General features: G+C 42.9%; 1 protein-coding gene across 2 annotated transcripts in view; it reads left to right on the top strand.

Moving 5' to 3' along the window:
• PACS1 (phosphofurin acidic cluster sorting protein 1) overlaps positions 1-23,330 on the top strand; it is a 1,445,983-nt gene that overhangs the window by 1,106,965 nt on the left and 315,688 nt on the right. For both annotated transcript variants that reach the window (XM_078660756.1, XM_078660757.1), the window contains one exon: positions 8,200-8,354. In XM_078660756.1, coding sequence (XP_078516882.1) covers positions 8,200-8,354 — 155 coding nt within the window. The remainder of the gene's footprint in view (positions 1-8,199; positions 8,355-23,330) is intronic.

Raw genomic sequence — 23,330 nt, 5'->3', positions numbered from 1 at the left:
AAGTAACTTATTTCTTCTTTATCACATGATATTCTTTAATATTCATAATATTCATAAAAAGTGAATGGTTGGAATCCTGAAACTTTTTTGACAGTGGAGGGAAACATCTTCATAAACCATAATAGGTAAAGTTCACATTGATGCCAACTCTACTGTCAAGGTTCATTCTTTTAAAACTTCAGTGGCCTTGTGGAAGAGCTGCAATATGCCTCTGAGTAACCTTTGCCGGCCTATCAGAGGATCACAGAAACTTAGATAGGAGTATATCTATTCCATTGGCCCTTTTGCAGCACTGACACTTATGCTAGAGAACCAAACAACTCTAGAAGGCCTTAGATCGCAGCCCTCCAATGACTAACATTTTCCCTTCAAAACTTTACATCGGTGGTGATAAAACACATTTGTTTCCTCAATAAAACTGCCCCAAAAACTAAATCAATTGGACTACTAAAGTCCCTGATATGTAAATTGCTGACAGAAAAATGCTTCTCCCCTGACTGAGAACAATGTGGGGAGAAAGTAGCTTAATACCACTCTTGACTGAGAATAAAGGTTTAACATATTTTAAAGAGTAAAAGAGTTTGAGTGAAGCATACGGTATGCCACCACTAAATGTTTTATTTAATAATTAAAGATGAAGAGGCAAAGCGATCTAATTGTGTAATCTTACCACTGTGCCAGAAAAAAGAAATCAGACCCTATCACTGTTCAACAAGCTGGGACTATAGTAGTACAAAGGCAGCGTTAAAGTGACACTGCAGCTGTTCTCCATGCTAAGCTAAACTGTTAGGATGTTAGTTTGTCACTTTAAAAATGGGGAAAGGAAGGACTGTTTAAAAACGTAAAGCAATTTTTTCTTGTACATAGGCATTTTTTTAGCTGCTTTTAGGATAGTTTTTTCTTCTCTCTTTATAAAAGTGTTCCTGGATCCTATACAAAAGATAGACAGTAGGGAACAATGCGCTAAATAGTGTAAGCCAATACTTTCATTCCATATATGTATAACTAGCATATGCTCAATGGTGGAGATATAACCCCTGCCTAAGGTTATAACAACAGGTAGATAAAAATCTACCATTAAACATAAACACAATTTCCCAACCTGAGCAACTCTAGAGATTATAAATATGCATATCAATAAAAGCCTTTTCAAACTGATATGATATTCTGTGTCTTCTTTTATTTGTTCCAAAGTAAATTCTTTATTTCAGTCCAATCACTGGGTACAGATCATCAAATGGTTCTTCAATAATACAGATAGCCAACAGAACTTGCCAACACGTGTTTCGTCTAGGCTTTCCAGCCAAAAGACTTCGTCAGGGCTAAAGATAAATAAAATGTTGTACTGAGTTAATATGTATAAACCAAACAAATATAGCTCGAGCAAAAGTGTCCACCAAAGATGTGGAAAAAAGGGAGGAGGGAAAAGAGGAAGGGAACCTACAAGAGAAGATATATAGTGACCCAACGGTCGTGCTCTGAAAGATATTAGGTCCCAGATTGTGAATGTGATAGAAGTATACCATCCATAAGAAGAAAAAGGAAAAAGAAAAAAATGTATAAGATATATATAAAAAAGAGAGAGAAGAGGGGAAGTATAGATGAGTACCTACACCTATTGTGTCTAAAATGCCAAATTCGTGAATACAATGGAAAAGAAGAGGATAAGGAAACGTATAGCTCCTACACCCAATATTGAAAGTGCCATCTAATCTATACTTAATATACATACTAAAAAACCTGTATATAGCTTACCAATAGTATATATTTATTTTAAGATTCGAAATTGAGCGAAGTTGAATGAAACCAAATATCTATAAGAAGGAATTATATAATTATTATTATACCAGTCTACAGGGAATTCAGTCTCCATATAGCAATCAAAGATTGCCTTTGGCTAAAAAAATACATATAGGTATAGTCAGATGCAAACCATAATTTAAACAATTATATTGATCTGAAAGACTCGAAAACAAGAATTTATACATTTTCAAGAATTAAATACCATTAGTATCATCTTATCATATTAGCCGTATCCAATGTAATTTTAATAGAGTATTAGTGACCGGTATTGCATTATTAAATTACTCAATGAGGATAAAAACTTGGCTCCAAGATCTCAGCATGACAGAATCTCCCATTCCCTATTATTAGTCATTCGACAGCTAGGAGGCTCTATTAATGACATAAGTTACAGAGGGGTCGAGATTTACCTATTGCTGAAATTCAGCGAAAATCATGTCTGCAGGACTTCAATTCTGGTAATTAATCTCGTACATATTGACCAAATCTGTATTTAATATTGGAACAGAGATTCAGTTAAAAACGAGACAGCGTATCGCATGATTCATATCCCAAAATTGTATTATGGACATTACCTCAGCTAGAAGGGAAATCTCCTCTAGTTGATAAATATATATTCCTCTTGATCTTCTTGGTCTCGTTATTTAAAACCTAAAGGGAGACCAAAATGTTACATTTACGTATTAATCCTGTTTAGTCAGCCCCATCTAAATGCTACCTCTAATACTAAGACTCCCCGTATCGAAACAAGATGTCTATCTTACCAAAAATGAAGTATCCAGGTATCTTCGATATACATTTTCCAATCGGCGTCTAGCATCAGCGCCATATTTGGTTGGGCATTATATACCCTTATCGTGTCAAGATATCGAAAGCGGACTTACATGTATTAGATACCGGTAACTCTACAGAATTAATAATGATTCTTCCAAGGTTACAATCATCCCTCTCTTACGAGGAATATATCTTAAAATTCATATATAAATAACAGGACTAATATAAATATGTATTATTATCCAGTATTCTCACTCACGATAAAAAACGTCTAAATATAAAATCTAAACTAATGAATCAGATAATATTATTCAGACTTAATTAAATTAAACTAGATTGTGATAAGATTACCTATTCACTCTGTACCGAAGATTTAACCAGCTATTCTAAACTTCCGGTTTTAGACAGGGAAAACGGACAATTATATCAACATACCGCTCCATCTTTAGATGGTAAACAGGCTTAATATAGAAAAACTGGTTCTTCTTGGGTTTAGTATATTTAGGAATGCAGGTATGTAGTAGTAGGCGAGTTGAGGATAATATTAATCCTTATCCCTAGTTATACCAAAAAGGCATGGACTTACATAAATTATATCGCGATATGGTCTCAAGATCTTTGATCTTAGATGGGAGATCCTCAGTTAAATGTACTTGCCCTCTCTATAGCTAACATTACAAGTAAGAGAGTAAAGGTTCAGGAGTTCATAGGAAGGGAATAAGTAGGAGAATATGCGTGAAGAAAGTCCAGATAAAACCTCGATCTGATTATAATTATTTCAATAACATCAATTGGGTTATTTTAATGTACAATGAACATAATATTTGTTCCATAATATATATAATATTTGTTCTATAATATAGCTTCTAAATAAAATACATTTCATATGTCCTATACCGTAATATCCTATGTGTCAATTTCTAAATCAATAATATATTTTCTATATCACAATTATGTTATACAATCTTATCTCAAATTCTAAATCAACTATATATTCTCATTATCATAACTATATTATACAATATCTCTATTTCACAAACACATTTCTATCCATTATGTGTTTAATCTTCATACATTTATATCATCTTGTAAACAATGGGGACCTCCTATAGGGTGTATAGCTGAAGATGGAAACATATTGTTACACCCTAAAGAGTAACCTCACTCATCTATTAACATTATACTCATTCTATTGACCCAGAAAATATTCCATTTCACTGTCAATATTAATACCCATCTCAACCGCATGGTCTAATTATCCAACTGACCTCTGTCTGCCTAAGCATGAGTCCCCTATTACCACCTCTCTAATTAATCGGGATACTCTCTAGTCCATGAAAGGAAAAGGCAAGCTGTTTAGTTTTATAAGGGCAACTGCGGCGTTTACACCTATAGGGTATCTAGAGTCCATATTCTTAAAAGCTCGGAAGTGTTCAGAAATGCGATCTTTCATACTTCTGATTGTACTTCCCACGTCAATTTTTGAACAGTTACATACAATAATATAAACTACATATTTAGTTGTACAATCTATATGCTGTCTAATTGTGTATGTCTTTGAGCCATTGTATTGAAAATCCCTCTTTTCTTTAATTGCAAATCTACATATGTTACAATTTGTACATTTAAAAGAGCCCAGATTATGTCTGTGTAACCATGTGGGATTTAATCCATTTTGTTTGCTTATAAAAAAATTTATTTTTCCTTTTTCTTCTTATGGATGGTATACTTCTATCACATTCACAATCTGGGACCTAATATCTTTCAGAGCACGGCCGTTGGGTCACTATATATCTTCTCTTGTAGGTTCCCTTCCTCTTTTCCCTCCTCCCTTTTTTCCACATCTTTGGAGGACACTTTTGCTCGAGCTATATTTGTTTGGTTCATACATATTAACTCAGTACAACATTTTGCTTGTCTTTAGCCCTGACGAAGTCTTTTGGCTGGAAAGCCTAGACGAAACACGTGTTGGCAAGTTCTGTTGGCTATCTGTATTATTGAAGAACCATTTGATAATCTGTACCAAGTGATTGGACTGAAATAAAGAATTTACTTTGGAACAAATAAAAGAAGACACGGAATATCATATCAGTTTGAAAAGGCTTTTATTGATATGGACATTTATAATCTCAAGAGTTGCTCAGGTTGGGAAATTGTGTTTATGTTCCTGGATCCTGCCCATGGGCGGCAACATTGAATGTGCATGAGTTTAATGAAGATACTCTTGACATAGAACGGTTACAGGTAAGCACCCTTCAACTGAATCCCGCAAGTGCTTATGGCTCCAAAGCATATGAGCTCCCTCCCTCCCTCCCTCCCCAAACCGTAGTTCTTTGTACAGAGTCCCTCTGTTTTTTCGGTTGAGCCCAGGCAGCGCACACACACTGTCTGCAAGTCCTGCTGGGATCACTAGACAGAGTGTAATCCCACCTGCTGCTTGCCATTGGTTCACTCCTATTTCGCTCTTATTTACTGGCTTCTTATTGGTTGGTGCTCCTGAAAAATCACTTCCATTTTTAGGGCCGGAGCACTGGTCAGATGCAGTTTTCTTACACTCTAGGTGTTTGTGTTCCTTTGGGGACTACTTATTTATTACCATGGCTCCCCCTTCAAGGGCCACCACGCACATAGGTTTTAGGTTCACGGGCGTTTCAGTACGGTGCCCACTTTCAGTTTAGAAAAACAGCAGCCATGTTGTTTTTATAAACATCACATGCTTCCGAGCCAGGGCTCCCGATGCCTGCCAAGACGAACACATGGAAGAAGCATTTTTATTAGCTCAGCACTGGTTTTGGTTCTACCTGTTTCCAGAACGCCGAAATGCCTAACTTTAAATAAAGGTGGCACTGCTCCTGCAAGCACATGAACACTCCAGCAGCATGTGAGAGAAAGAGAGAGAGAGAGGAAGATACAGGGCGAGACGCTGCATACTTCAGTCGCACTTTATCTTGAAGTATGGCGGCCGCACCTTTCTCTTGTTCTGCACAGCGTGTCTCGCCTACCTCCATTTTTTAAATAACTCTCAACTTTACTCTCAGTAGCATCCATTTCACAGGCGCCGCGCATTATCTTTTACTTGCAGCTTCAACGCTGCATCTCCCCATGGGTGGCCCTCTCTCCCACCACCAAAAGCAGCCTGCCTATTCTATGCTTCTCCCACACCCGTCATCGGCCAGGTTCAGCCTTTCCCGGGATCACCTCTAAAGCGACAGGGACCACGGTGATCTGCTGCTGAGCCGGGCTCAGAGCTGCCCACCTCCCCTCCTACCCCGCAGCAGCTGACCAACCACCGCTTCCACTGCTCTGCAGCACTTAAAATGATGGGGTCGCTAGTGGACAGAAACAGCTGCCTGGCGATGCTAGGTGTCCCTCATGCTTGTTCGTCTCTTGCTCTCTCTAAATGTCGGATTCATTAAAAGGAGTGTGGTGGCATTACCAGCAGCCATCGGCTCAAATTCAGCACGTATCTTCCTACTCCTACCTGTGTTTCCCTCTTCCATCATTTGCTCTTAACGTCTCTCCCATAGCCTCCTCTTCTGATTCTCTCTAGTTTTTGCCCCCTTATCACTTTCTTCCTCCACTTCTCCTGTCCCCTTTCTCTTCTGTCTTTTCTCTGCTTACATCTCCTCCCCGTCTTCCTCAATCCCTCCTCCAGTTCTTCATCCGTTTGACTAGTCCAAACAAACCTCTCAGTGAGTTGATCATACCATTGACTGAATTTCCTGGCATGCGCTGGTGCACTGCTTTATCAGGAGTGCTGACTGCTTGTTCACTGACATGATCTGACTTACAGTCCCTTCTAAGATACGCACTCTAAAGGCTTGGATGTTACTGAAGTATTTTTGACCAGGATCTATTGTTAACAGTTAACCTAAAGGTGAGTGATTATTGAGAATCAAACAATTGAATCCTAGTTTTGGTAAAAGACCAACTACATTTTAACCTCCACGATTTTTTAGTTCGTCCATCTTGTAGAGTGAAAAAGGTGGAATACTGTTCTGTAAAGTATTTCACTTTCACGCATGGGCACTTCTTCCTGCAATCCCTGCAGATTAAAAGGGTGCACGTTGTAGTAGAGGGGAAAGTGAACCCAACATGTTAGTCACTCTGGCATTTGCCATGTAGGCTACAGGCCTACATGGCAGGCTTGCAGGGAGTAGTAGGCTGCAAGATAAAACCCTGGAAGCTACCATGCCACACCTGCTGGTCTGTAAGGCACTGTTGCCTATGAACCAGGCATCACTTACAAATAAAGCTCAGTGACTGATGACTTGCACGAGACCACCCTCTGAGCTTTGTTGCTGCTCATGCCAGAACAGATACAGTGTAGCCCGTCACAGGGTTCTTGTTGCAGAGGATCGTGCAACAAAGTGGTGGTAGGTTCAAATCCCCCAATGGATACAGTGGTATGGGTGCATTCTTTCTTCGTCATTATATCTGTGCTGCTTAATGGGGTAGAGGAGGGGCATCAGCATGGGACAAATACTATAGGATTAAATAGCCTGACAGATGTGGTATCATCATCGAGGCAGAGACTGTGCATAATGAGTACATCAATAAACTTTCTATTGTTCTCTCTCCTTTCTTTCCTTCAGCTGACCATGTCCTTCCCCTCCTCCCTCTGCAAGCCTCCTCTCTCGGCATAGTTCTCACTCTAGGGTGCATGCCTGTGTGCTATAATCTATATTATTGCATTCCTTCAAATTGCCCATACCGCATTTCATAAATCCCATCTCATTCTGTTAAACCATATCCTTGCGCTTAACATTACCTAATTTTCTCCAGTCTATTTATTTGTGCCATGTACAGAGGGAGATGCCTCATGTTTTACCAGCAGAAGCAGAACCTCATGCCTGCCACTTCAGACTCCCCACGCCTGCAGCTTTAGCCATTACATACCACTCTACAGCACAAAATATAATTCCACATAATTACACTCCATGACGCACAATCCCACTCCACATCATTCCAGCACACACTACCACATAATTACTATACACTTAATTCCACTGCACACTATGCCACATAGTTCCACTACACAAATCAACTCCATGCCACACAATTCCACAACTAACATTTCCAGTGCAACTTATTCCACACCACATGAATCTATTCCACTACAAACCAAGACACATTGGTAAAAAACATTGTCATTTACAATGCCAACTGCTCTAACTGCCACAAATACAACACCTTTTGCATTACAAATGCTTGTTTTCCATTCTTGTTATTTGAACTCCACCCCCCGTCTTCATTTAACAACCATATCAATACAATAAAAAATTCAAATTGTAAACACGCATAAAATTGAGAACTTTTATATGGTTACGATTTTTTTAAATTATGAATGCATTTTATCGTATTATCGGAAAGAAATCTCTTTACAATACATTAGAAATTACACCAGTATGAGCTGGTTAGTCTTTTTGTTTAAATGTACTGGTGGGGTATTTCTACTTTCTCAAGCTATCAACATTTCTGAAATAAAGCACATTTTTTGTCCCTTTTATTTTTCCTGGTTTACATTGTAGTTGAATGGTCGCCCCATTATTGTGTTCATTTAGACCGTAAAAACATCCCTTTACGTCAACTCATCATAAAATAATTCTTATATTTTTTTAGCTGCAATTGTAATTCCACCGTGCCACGACCTGTGAAGGTGGTTGCACTTGGAGGGCAGAACTATCTTGGTGCCATCTTAAGATTCTTTGTGAAGCAACTGGCGAGTCGCACTTCAGACTGGCTCACTTACATGAGATTTCTCATCATTCCTTTGGGTAAGCTTTCCTTTACATTCTGTACTCCTGTTTCCTGGCTTTTCATGACTCTATTTTAACTTTTCATTTGTTATCTTAAAATGTTCTTCCTCTAACCATTGCCTGTATGCCTCAACAAAATTCATCAATTGCTTATCTCCTCTACGACTCTTTGTCCTTTTTCAGGTCTGCCCCTTCTATCTTGCTGTCATCTGACAACACAGTAATGCTTTCTTATTTTTGTTGTTTTGGATAGTCCTGCTATGGTGTTGTAGTACAAAATTGCTTATTAAAGATTTGTTTTTTAAATAAGTCCTCTATGTTGCTCACTACCTTTTTCTGTTCCTAACCCATGCATCCCATCAGCTCCTTCCATTTGATTGGAAATTACTTGTGCAGACAGGTAGGAATGGAAAACTCTTCTGAAGAAAGAACGTTGTCACGCTAAAGGATATTGATGCCCTCCATGTGTATATGTGAGCTGTATCCCTTACCCGTGCATCTCCAGCTGCCCCGTCTGGTTAATTTTATTTCTCAGTTTTATCAGGTAGGATGCAGTGGTTGCTTCTACCCTTTTTGAAAAGTGTAATAAACAAACTATTCCACCTCCCACGCATTCACAAGGCCAGAGGAGGAGATAATTTTTTTCCTAGCCTCGAAGTTGTGGAATGCTTTTCCTAGAAGTAGCCCGATTTAAGCTGCTTTCAGAAAGAGCCTTAAACCTTACTCTTTCATTTCTGCCTAGACGTCATTAGGATCGCAATAGTTAGGTTTCTAGTAGGTGTTCTTTCCGCCAGCGGCAGGATGCCTCTTTGGAGGTAACTCTGTGCTTTACATATGCATTGCATTGTACTGTATAATCTATTTTTTTGCTGTCTCGCTTAGCAGTGACAGGCATTTTTAGTTTTTCAAATAACGTTTCTCTTTTTGCTACTTCTGTCTTCATGTGCGTTGCATTGGATGTGGCAAGCAGGTTCCAGAGGCTGACTTATGCAAATTCTACATTTTATTTCTCTGGAACTGTCATTAGCTAAGCTGTTGTGCATTGTAGATTGAAATTCTTAGTTGATAACCATCAAGCCAGGTCCCCAAGTAGACCCAGGGCTAAGGTGTTGTTGTACATTGGTAAGAGATTTGGTGCATGTAGATCGGTTGCCTCCCCTTTCTGGAGTTGTCTACTGACTATTCAGGAAAATGAACCTCTCATCACACGTCTGTTAGTACCTTTCAGGGGGTCAAAGCAGACGGTAGCATTATTTAGAATCATGTGGTACCTAAGGACCTTCTCAAGTCATATACAATTTGAAAGGTTGTACAAAGATTGCTATTAGACCAGTGTAACGTCACTGGGTAGATCATAGGGCACATAGGATTTATCGAGCTTCCAGAAAAAAAAATTCTCCAAGTGGTTGATAGGCATTGGGTCAGATCTAATCTTAGAGGTTTGACTTGACTTCCTCTAGAGTCTCGTTTAGGAACTTGAACACTGTTTAACCTGGGACTTTTGTAATTAAGATATACTTTACTACCCATTTTTCCCTAAAGCAAGTTTGAGGGTGGAATAAAGGACTCCTCACATAAGCCGATAATACTTTTGATGCAAAGAAAATCTATACGAGTGACAATAAAATAACTTGAAATCAATACAAGTTGTGACCTTGATGCTTTCATATGGTAGTCTGTACTCCATTCTCTTGGCCAGTACTTGTTAATTTGCGCTTGTACCATAGATTATTCTCATCCTCCAGTACACTTTTCCCAGAGGCAGTACTTATTTCTCTAAAGGCAAGTTAGCAGAAACAGTCTATTTTCCTGTTCATAAAAAGTAATGATGCCAAATTCACATAATTTCTCTTCAATTATTGTTCTCTCTTGATGACCTCAGTTTATCATGTTTGAAACGCACTTGAATATCCTTTGAGGAGTCTCCTCCCTCCAATTTTGGTTTTGACATTCAAGTTTTTCTGACCAATGTGCAGGTTCCTAGCCCGGTGGTATTTAACATTTTATGAGACTACAAGTGATACAATATCTTTAGCTCTCTTGCCACCTTCTTCACCATCTCTGTTTAGAATTGTTAAGGCCCCATATCATTTGGTCTTGTCTGAACGGGTAGTTATTATACCTTCCAATTTGGCTACATTTTTAAAAGTCATCAAAAACAGACATCCAATAAATATTTTCTGAATAATGTCTCTATAATCTGGTTTCCCGCATAAAAAGTAATATTCCTGTGTATGAGCTAAACACTTCTGCCTCTTTTGCTTTTGCTCATTTCGGAATGGATTAGTATCTCGATTCTTATCCAGGTTCATGGAGATGAGCCATTCATCCTTCTAATCCAAAAGAGCAGAATGTAGACACAGAGTGCCCATTATAAGATCTTTCACAGATTAATATGCTTGAGCTATTTTGTGTTGTCATTCTGGGAATCCCCAGTAGAATAAATTAATAATAAACATTACTAATATTGCTTTAGGCCCCAGAGCGGTGTTTGTTTAGTAGTGTGTTCACCTTGTTGAAAGTCACCCAAACTTTAGCCAATCAGGGGGCTGCACCAATCACTCTCACTCCCCTACAGGCGCCACTGCACAGACTTTCTGCTGCTTGTCCAGTCTAAGGGATTCCCAGGACAGGGTTTGCTCTATGTACTGTAGTTATCGCAGAACAGTAGATTTTCAAGTTTTTCACCTCGCTGGTAGACTTTCTAGACACAGCTTAGGCCTCTAGTCCAAAGGGAGCTATTTCTAGGTATTTTTTCTTCTGTTCCAGAGGAGACTTCAACCACAATGGGGCTTACTCCTCACATGGAGAAGACATCTCTTAGAAGTTATGATTGGCATGGGGTTTAAAAATACATGTTTGTAGCATGTGTTGTTGTAGATGCATGTGCTAAGCATACTCCTGCCATGTAGTGTTGGGCTCTGACGTTTGCAAGTTGCTTTTCTGCGAAGAAGTCTGTCGAGCCACAAGATGCGGTATGACTCCTCTTGTTACATATTGCGCAGGGCACTGGTTCCATATTGGATTATTTTATCTGGCCATCAGCTTTAAGCAGGCTCTGAGTTTGTCGTGTCCTGAACACAATTTTGTCGGCCCTGCTCAGTTAGTTTTTAATCATGTCGCCTTTCTTCAAACTGACACATAAAAACCTTCAGAAGCACTGAAGACCATTGTTGATGCCCCAGGGTATCAAGGGCCATGTGTCCCATGGGGCCCAAGACCCGTCTCCAGTCCTTTGCCAGAGAATGCTGCATGGCTGAGGGAGTTTGGCATTGAGCCCTGAGCATGGACGATGGGAAAAGGCTAGTTTAGTTCCTCACCACCCCTGGGCTCTGTTTGGTAGCAGGTAAAAGCTTCAGAGGTGAGTAGGCCTTCACCCAAGGGTGGCAACATTATCAGCCGTCGACTCCCAGCTGCTCCAACGCCACAAGTACCATCAGTACAATCCAAAGCAAGCGCGGAAGGCTCCATCTGTGCTGGAGCAAAAGACCACATCAACAGTGAAACCTACCTCAATGCAGAAACCCTGCTCAATGCTGAAGCCCTGCTCAATGCTGAAGCCAAGACAAACACACCTGAAAGCTTTCATTGCCACCTGCCACTGCAACAATGTTGAGTTTCAATCCCTGAGATGTTTCAACAAGAACTGAATACCAGGCCTATTTATCCACCGGTTACCGGCAAATCATGGGGAAACTGCCTCTGCCACCAGCTCCAGGACCTTTTCCGAGAAAGAGGGGACAGACCTTCGAACAAGGAACCTTCTTCCAAGTCTCCCTCCCAAGAGCTGGCACCTAAGAAAGTCAAGAAAAGAACCACCAACCACTCCCCCTGCTGAAGCACCCACCTCTACCAACACCACTACCCCTTCCCCTCCCACCTCAACCATGCCCCTGCACACAACCCCCATTGCCTCAGCCAGCCCCTCTTTCATATTCCCAGTTAGGGCCTCACCCTTTGATTACACCATAGCCTATCATAAGGTGATTCTGAGGACTGCACAAAGTAAGACTGCATGGGAACTCTCCAAATCCAATCATACCGCCCATGATTAAGGGCATTAGAAATCTAATCCCGATAACTTTAAGCAGCCTGTCAAGACAAGGGTAGTGACCTCAAGGGTCGAAAAGAAGTTAAAAACTCTCCTACTGACCCAGCATACTTCTGGACCCGGGCTCCACCCTACGCTCTGGTGGTCCACATCGCCCTCAAGCACACCTCTGCCCATGTCACCAACCTTTCTCCACCTCCAAACAGGCAGAGCAAAAAGATTGATGCATTGGGCAACAGTGTGGCAGTTAGAGCAGCAACCTATTTCTATATAGCCAATTCTGTGACCGCCTGCCACGATTCACCAGGGCACAGTGGGAGGAGATGCAGAACTCTTTAAACATCTTTAGGAGCCGTAAAGGAAAGCCGTAAAGGAAACATGGAGGGCAAATCCATCTCTAATACCAACATAAGCTGTGTGTTGGATGCCACAAACAACCTCTAAAGCAAGTAATGCCACCATTATTCTTGGATGCCATGCCTGCTCCATATCTCCGGGTTCCAGTCTGAAGTCCAGCCTCGTTTCCTAAACCTTCTGTTCAACGTGGAGCACCTTTTAGACAGCAAATTCCATGGTGGCACACTAGACCGTTCTGTACAGGGGCTCCTTTCGCAAACTGCACACCAGAATGGGAGCAAAGACAACATCTCCAGAGGAACCGCACTCATACCAGGTGCATTAGCAGTACTTCCACCAGCAAGCTCAGAGTGTGGCAAATAGAGGCTCCTAAAGGGATAAGAGGATAAGTGCAAAGGTGGCTCAGCAAAGGAACTACCTCCTACAAATAGTGACTTGCCTCACCTCTTCCCCAATCACACCTGTTTGAAGGAGGACACACAATTTCCTCTCTGGCTGGGAGGAAATAACGTCCAAGAAGTGGGATCCAGTAGTGATCCAGTACAACTGTTGCCTCAGAGTTACCTAGAGGCTCTGATTTGAGCCAGGAGTGTGTGGTATCCAGAACTCTTGCACATGAGCATCTGTCCTCCGATCAATATGCCGCTAGGAAGGTCTACTTTTGCAGCAACAGGGCAGGGTCCAGCTCCACAGCCTCCGAACTCTGCACCTGCATGCATGGAGATTGAGCTGTAGCTGCTAGTTTGTTTTGACATTCCACCCGAAATTGTTGATATGATTCTGGCAGCCAGCCATCCAACTGTAAATTAAGTCTACACCAGGTGCTGGCAAAAGTTTGCTGCTTGGTGTGGCACCCGTCAGATTGACCCACTACAGGCGAACCTGCCTAATTTGTTTTGTTTGCCATTGCCCTATTTGACTCGATTTGGGATTTCTGCAGACTGTAGTAATGCAGGTCAGGCAAGCAGGCTATCAATTTGCAGACTTTCGTTGCCCAGCTGCACCCCTTGAAAGAGGAATAGAGACTGCATTGTTTGGATCCCAAGAGAGCCATCAGTTTCTACATTGATTTTACCAAAGACCTTCAGGTGAATAATCAACTCTTTGTGGTCTTCTAAGGCTGGATGGCCGTTTTGTCTGTTTGAACCTACAGGACTTTTTGGCTTGAGCCATTCTAAAGATTCTACACCTTGGGAGGTACTGCTTTGGTATCCAGTCACAAACTGAGGAATCTGCAGTTAGAATTAACCATCAGAAGCAGTGGTTAATTTGAGCCAGTGGTTTCCGGTGCTCAACACCAGCACTTAATTGGTTTCCGATGCCGGGCACCAGCACTTAATTGGCAACACCACACTTATGACAGTCTGCCACATGGTGGTGCTTCTCATCAAATTTAGAGATGAGCAAAACAACAGTTGTTCATAAATACAATATACATAAAATGTTAGTAATACCTGCCCGCGCAGCCATTCATTTAGCTTTGGGGAACTAGAATAAACTGAAGTGTCAAACTTGCAGACAAGAGATATGGTTAATAGTTGTTTTGGTACCGTCATTGGCAGCTGTAACAGGGCAATGGGTGGTGCAAGCTGCAGTGGCCTCCTGTTCAGGGCCCTGGCACTTATTATTTTACAAATAAACGCTGATCAGAAGGGCAAGTTATTTATGTTCAGAACTTTTCTCTGAGGTGAATACTCTGTCTAATTGCAGATTGCTTACCAACTGTCTGACCTCCCCGTATGGAATGGCCTCTTTTCCCATCTAAAAAGATTGCTATCCTAGAGATCAGCACACTGGCCAAGCCGATTTGCTAATGGGCTCTGTGTCAAAAGACTTGGACAAGCCTTAAAAAACAACTGACATCAGTGCACCGGAGTGGCAGTTATATGCGACCACACACGTCCCTTGCAGAGCAAAATGGCGTCAGTGAGGAGAGTCATGGTGTGGCCTGCACAAAGGTAAGTAACTTTTTTTCATTAAGGCGCTTGATCTCAAGGACTCCTATTTATATCCACATACCCATCCACACTGCTTATCAAAGGTACCCTCACTTTGTGGCACATGAACAACACTATCAATTCAAGCTACTTTCTTTCGGGGCCACGATGATTCCATGGCTGTTTATGAAATGCCTAGCTGTGGTTGCTACACATTTGTGGATGGAGGGCATTGACCTCTTTCCCTACTTCGACGATTGCCTTCTACAAGTCCAACCCTTCCTATGGTCAGCTATTGAATGCAGTCATGTAGAAAACGTAGGCTAACCAGCAGAGCATTACAGCTTTTCAGCAGCTGCTCCCTCTTTTTCAGCCCAATCGTCAGCTCACTGGGGCTATCATACACCTACGGATGATGGCCTCATGTATCGCCATTGTTCCACACACAAGAATCGTGTGCCACCTCAAAAAGTGCCTCTCAGTGTTAGTACGGGCCAAGGCATAGCACCCTGTACAGTGGTGGAACAGCAACCATTTTGTGCGAGGCGTGCCTTTTGCAGACCTGGTACTACAGGTACCCATCACCACAGGCACACCTCTTCTGCGGTGGGGCAAGCATCTCAACAATATGATTAATCATGGAATCTGGCCCTCTCGAAAACTGGGTCACCACATCAACTACTGGGAGCTGCTAACTATTCACTCAGCTCTTAAAGCCTTTTCACAAGTCACTTGCGGCAACGTAGTCCTCATCAAGACACACAACATGATCCCTGTATACTACCCACAAAAGCAGGGCAGCACACTTTCACCTCAGCTGTCTCTGTTAGCCCATTTGTCTGCATGCCCATAGTATTCATCTCATGGTGGAGCATCCTAAGGGGGCGGACAGCTACTTTGCAGACACATTGGACCTCAAAAGAGTTCCTATGTACTGCATTCACAGGATCAAGGGCCAGATTTGGAGTGATCAAGGGCCAGATTTGGAGTGCTGTGGAAAGGGAACTCCTATACAATAGCAACAGAGTACCCTTTCTGCCATACTCCGTAGCAACGTCATCCTTCGGATGTGATGTTGCTGGAGACCAAGCCCTCCCCTGATGTGTTAACGCCAGTTTCGTCTTTTCCGCTCTTACAATGCAGATCCGATCAGCGTTTCCTTAAGACCATTTTTCAGTCAACCATGATGATTTTATTGAATGGAGCAGGGTGGCTTTCATATTGCTTAGGGCTTAAGCCTTGCGGGTCCTATGGATGACAAATGTCAGCCACGGACCCTCACTCTATTTGTATGTGGTGGTTAGGTGGGTACCATGAGTCCAAGGTGTGTGACTCATGTCAACGGCTTAGACCGAAAGGTGCTGACGGAACGTCAGATGCAGTTTCTAGCAGTACGGTTGTGGCTTTTTCCAAGACAACCCATCTTCCTCGGTCTTCTTCGTGCTCAAGGACCTGCCGTTCCCATGGGCGTCACTCTCCATCGATGTCCACAGGTAAGCTAAGCAGGCGTTTGAAGTTGCCTTGTCTACCAAAGGCTTGCTCCCCATCTTAGACTGAAGACTACGTGCATGAGTCTACCCCGTACCTTCCAGCCTTACCCAGGACACAAATGAGAGAATATTACTACTCTCTCCATAGTTCCTTCGGGTCTTTACTTTCCCCTGGAGCACCTTCATGCCCCAAGGAGGAGCACAAGACCGTGACTGTGTCCATGCTGGTGGGTTCTCCCTCTGCTCCAGTCCAGTTGTCAGATTCTAAATCCGTTTTGATGCAGGTGCATAGCCCCTCTGGTTTACCGCCTTTGGCATCGGGTTTTGCAGAATGTTTTTAAATAATTTAATACCTCAAGGTCATCAATTTTACTGGCTAGGCCATTGATGTTTCAAATGCACATGCTGGTTTTGTCTCGCTCTACTGGGGCTGTTGGGGGGCTGCGCATCCCTTGTCTGTTTGGTTGCTCTGTTGTTATTGTTTGCTGTATTTGCGTCCAATTCTGAGTTGTAGGTAATGGAGTTATGCCTAGTTGCCTGGCGCTTATGTACAGATTGGAGACCTTTGTGCGCATTGTGTGCATGCCAGGGGTGCTACTCCTTGCTCCTTTTAATACTGAGGTGGTGATTTTGGGTGGTCTGTTAGTATGGGCTTTTAAGAAGGGTGTTAGGTAGGGTGGTTTTGATTAAGCTTTGAGCTTTATCCCCCACTGTTGGAACCTGTTTTCTTTCATGATTTTGTTAGCTGTCTCACTAGTGTTCAGTCTTGTTTTAGTCGCCTCTGGGCATTGCAGATTGTTGGTTAGTTGAAATTCTATGGAAAGCAAATCTGCAGAGCTTATGTTTTCTAGGCTTGTGATGGTGTGTAGGAGCCGCAGTACGTTCCCTCTGTTTAGTATGTCCACTCTTCCCCGAGATTCGTACTCGGGAATAAATATGATGGTGTACATTCCCTCTGCGTTTCGTGGCTCAATTTCCTGGGTAGCGATTTCCTCGTGAGGTGGGGGCCTTAGTTGAGCACAGTTGCTCTTGCCGGCTCCTTGGTTGATGTTAGTGTAGAAAGTTTGCAGGGGATCAACTGATACCGAATTTTGTCTGGCGCGTTGGTTCTGTGCTCATTCTCCCTCGTTGACTGTTGTGATGACTCCCTATAGTTGTTCGGTTGGTCGTCTTGCAGATTCAGCCTTGGGATTTGTTCTACTCTGGTGATCTTGCTGGGTTTTTGCGTCGGTGTGGCTAGCTCCTTTGTTATTTGAATGATGTCCTGTTTATTATCATCTGTTGGGGTGCTTTGTGTTGGTGATCTTGAGGATGGCCCCGCGGTTGATGCCGGGTTGTGTTAGATCTTACGGTGGAGTATTCTGACCTATCAACCGAAGTGGGAGTAGGGGCACGCCTGATGTCCTCTAATTCATCAGGGATTACCTGGGGCTGGTTTTTGGCGCACGGACCCAGGGTGGCTAACTTCCTGTTTCTTCACTTCCTTTTTTGTTTGCGGTGTGCTTTCGGTGGTGAGTGGTTATTTTTGCTACACTCTCTTGAATCGTTGCTGTTACTTCGCTGCCACTGAGGGAGTGGTGTGGGTTGATTGGGGTCAGCCCCATATGTTGATGTCGGGTGTTGTTGTTTCTGTCCTAGGTAGTCCCTCACTCGGGTAAGTGTGCGATGTGACGTTTGTTTTTATGTCTGATATTAGGTTACCTAGCATTGATGGTAACGTGTCAATTATTGGAGTGCAGGTGCATTCTGGTAGTGAAGTTTGAGTTACTTGAGGCTCTTCTTGCCCTCGCTTTATGAGACTGTTGAGATCTGCTAGGTTCCTATCTACCCTGAAGTAGAATCTGCTAACGCTTGGAGGACCATGAGCTGTAGGTCCAGTTTGTGCGATTGGTATCGAAGCGCCGAGGCTGAGTATTGCATAGTGCTTAGTATTGTTGCCCATATGGGTTCTGTGTATGTTGGTCCTGTGGAACTGCTTCTCTCTGCCTGCAACGTGTTGGAGGCTGCCGTGGGGGAATACGTTGAGAGGGGTTTTAGAGTATACGAGGCAACAATCTGTGGCTAGATGTCTCAGATGAATAAATTACTTACCTTCGGTAATGCTTTATATGGTAAAGACCGGATCTAGTCCCATATTCCTTAACGACCCACCTATCCTCGCCCGCTCTGCGAACTGCTAGTACTGTTGCATACAAGATTCCTTTCTTGGCATACTGGTGCTCTTCTTTAGGACTTCTTAATTGTTTGACACAAAGATGTCTCTTTTTTTGGCACACAGTTTCCATATGCAGTTTCTGTAAGTGGCTCTGTGTTTGCTTGAAAAATATTCACAGAAGAAACTGACGTCAGCGCGTCAGTGGAGGACTTATATGGAAGATGCCGATGTCACAGCCGTAGGACGACATCACTACGGAGACGCTCGACGCCCTCCACCGTCATGTCGAGGTACTGCTGTACAAAACTCTCCGGATCCAGGCTGGCGCCTGGGGAGGATTCTAAGTTAAGGAATCTGCGGCTAGATCCTGTCTCTAACAGATAAGACGTTACCGAAGGTAAGTAACTTGTTCTTCAACCATAAAGCAAAAGGAGTTCTATTTGTTCAACCCAGAGAGCAGTCCACTGACAAGAAAGGGGAACCCATGACCTTTCTAGGAAACGTCACAATAGCGGATATTTGTAAGGCCTAACTAGATCTTGGCTAGTCAGCAGGCCATTGCGTGCCAGACCGCGTTAAGGATCTTGTTAAAGTCTTCTGCATCATCCACATGCTAGCCACCTCTTCCAGAGGACTCTAATTTGTGGACTATAAGAAGCATATGTATCAACAGCCATACATATTAGCAACAGAAAATGCTACTTACCCTGTAAGGGTCTATTCATAGTATGTACTGCTGGAGATTCACTTGTGCCCGCCCGTCTTCACAGAAGCTTGTTTCTTTCAGATCCATTCCTGTGAGAAGCTGGCTTGGTATATGGTGCACACTTATGTAAGTGGGCATCCTGCACCAATCCAGACAACCCTTGTGGTGATTTAAGTGGTCTTAGACAACCTTAGTGTCCAAGTGGTAGCTGTGGAGAGCAGCCTTCAGGCTTAGTCCAGAAGGAGTGCAAAACAGCTTGTTTTACCAGAACATAATCTTATTGATATAGATTAAGTGAAAAAGAACCACACAGTGTATTTATACCAGTATGTATTTATTATACAACACTCACTAACCCATACAGATATCTCCTAGCTAGAGATACATACAGTGCACACAATACTTTGCAATAGAAACTGGTAAATAGCACGTAATACAGAGTGGTCACCTTGGGGGCCAAACCATATGCTAAAATAGTGGAATGCGAACAATGACTTGAGTCAACACTATTCCCAGCAGACATAGAAGTGTCGGGACTCAAGGAACCACCCAAGGTAAGTAACTAGGACCCACACAAAGGCTCTGTGCAGAGTGGAAACATGACCAGGGGAGCCGGGTGCATAGGTGTGAAGTGGCGTCGGCAACTGCAGTCGAACCCAATGCAGGAATTCAGGAAGATGCCGCTGCTGGATAGGAGAAAGTGTCCAGTGGAACCCAAAGGTGGATTCAAGTCGAGAAGTACCTGAAAGCAGAGGGTACAGAGTCTATGCCACTTGGAAGTGACCAGGAGGCATGGAAGACGAATGCCCACCAATGTCAGGTGCTGAAGGAGAGTTGACGGTGACCTTGGAACTGCAGCTGTGAGGACCAGGCAATGCTATGGAAGACTAGGAGCCATTCATGAGCTGTCCCACGTCGGATGTTGAGAGTTGAAGGGTGAGGGGTCAGTGTCCGGCGGGAGCACCAACAAGCCTTGGCAACTGCAACCAACGTTGAAGTAGAACATGGTGCAATGTCGGGGCCAGCAAGGGGAAGGAAACTCACCACAAGCAGGGTCAGGGCAGGCCCGAGCAATCAGGGGAGCCCAACGAATACGAAAATGACCCTCAAAGGACCCACAGGTGAGGCACTGGAGTCGCGAGAGGACCTCGAACAGCTCACCAACGATGCAAGACCACGAAGCAAGAGATGCTGTAAGGGTGAAGATCTTGGTAACTGGAGATGCTTGAGGTTGGGGTTACTTGGAGACCGATGGTCTTGGGGGAAGGAAGCCAACAAGCCTTTGTAACTGCAAGTCTACGCAGTGCACAGGGGTTCGGTTCCTGCGGCTCTGACGAGGGATACTGGCCTCAAACTTGGTGAAAGGACAGGGCAGGCCTCAAAGGATGTGAAGAACCACCTCCTGTGTTGCTGAGCCTTTCGTAGTCCGTTGGAGCACAGGATCAGCAGACCGGTCAGCTTAGTTGCGGTGCCTACAGATGCAGGGAAGTGACGCCTTCACTTCAAGGGAGATTCCTTCAGGTATCTTGGATGCCGATAGGCCTTGAAAGGTTCCTTTTTTTTTATTCCTCATCTCACCATATAGTGTCTGCAAATATAAGCAAGAAACCATCCTTCTATCGCTTCTGCTATTGCATTGGCTGTAGACCTAACCAGGCCAGCTTCTTCGTATGAAACTTGGTGTAATCATTGGACTTAGGAACATTATATCAGTCTCATTTCTTTGCCCCATACTAAGAGCTGTGATCAGATGTTACACCCATTATCATTCGAATGTCCCAAGTCCAAGCAAGCCATACCCAGTGAGGCCCTCAGCTAGTTCTCATACAGAAGGGGCAGGGAATCCTTCCATAACTTACAAATCTCCCTCCGAGCAATAAGAATCAAATACAGAAGCAAGCCTTTTTGAGTTACTGACATTAAAGTCATCAAGTTGTTATCGATGCCAAATTTCACAATATATAGATTTAAATAGAACTTGACTTTAAAAAAAGCACCAGGAGCACATTCCACATTCTGCCAAAACCCCTTTAAAATACCACATTCAAAAAATATATATAGGTTATCAGCCGGGGAAAAATCACATCTTGGTCATTTTGAAGGGGAGAGGGGAGCAAATTTAGCTATTGTCATGGGGGTAAAATACAACCTGTTAATTACGTAGAAGTGGTTCTTTTTTAATGAGGCTGGTTTAACCAACTTATATATTATCTGGAGAGAGGGTTCATACAAATCTACAGCAGTTGCATCCAGGGCTGATATATTCCAAGCTACATACTGTGGGGAAAGATCTGTATCGTCGGCATCCTGCAGCTTCTTATACCAAACCCCAACCTTCTTTTGAGATTTGTGTTCTGACACCGAAGCTCAATTTCCGCCGATGGAGTCTTTCTCTGCTGTACACCAAGAGGCCAGTTGTAAGTATTTAAATCTCGAGAATTTTTTTCCTATTTTTGACCTAATGCCTCCCAGGGATGAATTCCATCTGGGGATATAAGATCGGACCAGATCAGGATACCAGCTTTCTTGATAGGCAGTGCAAGGCTATCGTCTAGACAGACAGATAAACCCAGGAGAATCCCAGATGGGAGCAAAATCGGAGTAATAGCCAATCCCCCATTTTTTCCTGACCTTATACCATACTTTTAAAGCTGCTTTACAATTGTCTACATTCCAACACATTACCTCTGTCTTGGAGGATTTTGCGAAGTATCCTGAGTATGAGGCAAATTTTTCCAAAAGGGCTTCCACTCTTGGAAGCACATCGACTGGATTGTCAGTATAGAGCAGCAAGTCGTCCGCATAGAGGGCTAACTTGCTGCTATAAAGATGGACACTAAAAGGAGCAATTGATTCATCCAATCTTGTTGCTTGGGCAAGAGGCTCTATATATAGATCAAAAAGTAAGGGCCAGATGGGACCGCCCCGCCTCATTCCCCTCGCAATATTGAAACTTGATGTTAAGATGCCATTTAGCAGAATCACTGCTGAGGCGCCCTGATAACAGTTAATCAGTGTCTGTATAAAAATTGGACTAAATGCCAATGTCTTTAAGATTTCCCTCAGGAAGCCCCAACAGACACGGTCGAAAGGCTTAGCCGCGTCAAATGCTGCCACCGCCAAAGGCACCAACCACGCCACAACCAGATCCATACTACCGATCAACTGTAGGGTCTGTTCCTGAATATAACTCCCAGGAATAAAGCCCTTTTGGTCCATGTTTATCAGCTGCGGGACTAACTTGACCAATCTCCCTGCCAGAATGCTCATGAAGATCTTGTAATCCGCATTAAGCAGGGAGATTGGCCTGTATGAATTGGCTTTAAGAGGATATTTTCCTGGCTTTAAAATAAGGACGATCGTAGCCTCCTTCCAGGAATTTGGGACTTTATCAGTCCCAGCGGCCTTGTTGTTCTTGATCTCAGTAATATACATTTTTATTTCACTCTCGGTAATGGGGGCATCTAAAGAGACTCGACTACCCTCAGTTAAAACTGGTAATTATAAGTCTCAGCCAGATTTGGATGTTCTCTGGGCTGGGGGTAATCTCTTTCCTATAAAGGTCCGAGAACAAAGAGAGGAGACATCTTTGCATATCTTCCTGTTTACATGAAGTTGCTCCACTCTCATCAATGGTTAATTCGTTTATATTGTTCTTGGCTCGATCTGCCCGTGCCTTCCAATCCAGAAGAGCCCCCGCCTTTTCACCATATTCGTAGTGCTGCATGTTATGAGCAGACCACTGGGCTTTTACTTGTAACTCCAATTTTCCCCTATATTCCTGACGGAGGCGATCAAGATCATTATTGACTTGTGCCAATTTTTCGGTGGATTACTGAGGACTACTCAGCCTCTCATCTTCCAACTTCCCTATCTCTTTTTCTAACTTATGAAATTCTAGAGACTCTTCCCTGTTTTTTGAGCAGATCATACTATGAAGCTGCCCACTTAAATTTGCTTTAAAAGCATCCCAGACAAAGTAGGGAGGTCGAACCTATATTGAGGGCAAAATAATCTATAGTGGAAGCTTTAAGTGTACTTATTATGTCCGCATCAGAAAGCATTGCCCTTTTCAGAGTTCACCTGGATCTAAGACTTTGTCTACCTCCTACATAGGTAAGAAAGATAGGGGCGTGGTCAGAAAGAATACTAGGTAGAATAGAGATATCACAAACATTCTCCAAACCCAGCCTATCAGTTAGGATATAGTCAATCCGCGAAGAGTGACCATATTTTTTACTAAAAAAGGTAAAACCCGTTTTGTCTCCCTTCTTGGCCCTCCAAACATCAGCCAGCCC

Source organism: Lissotriton helveticus, chromosome 9 (assembly GCF_964261635.1).
Source record: "Lissotriton helveticus chromosome 9, aLisHel1.1, whole genome shotgun sequence".
NCBI lineage: Eukaryota > Metazoa > Chordata > Amphibia > Caudata > Salamandridae > Lissotriton > Lissotriton helveticus.
Note: the sequence above shows the minus strand (reverse complement) of the source record. Positions and strands in the feature narration are given on the sequence as shown.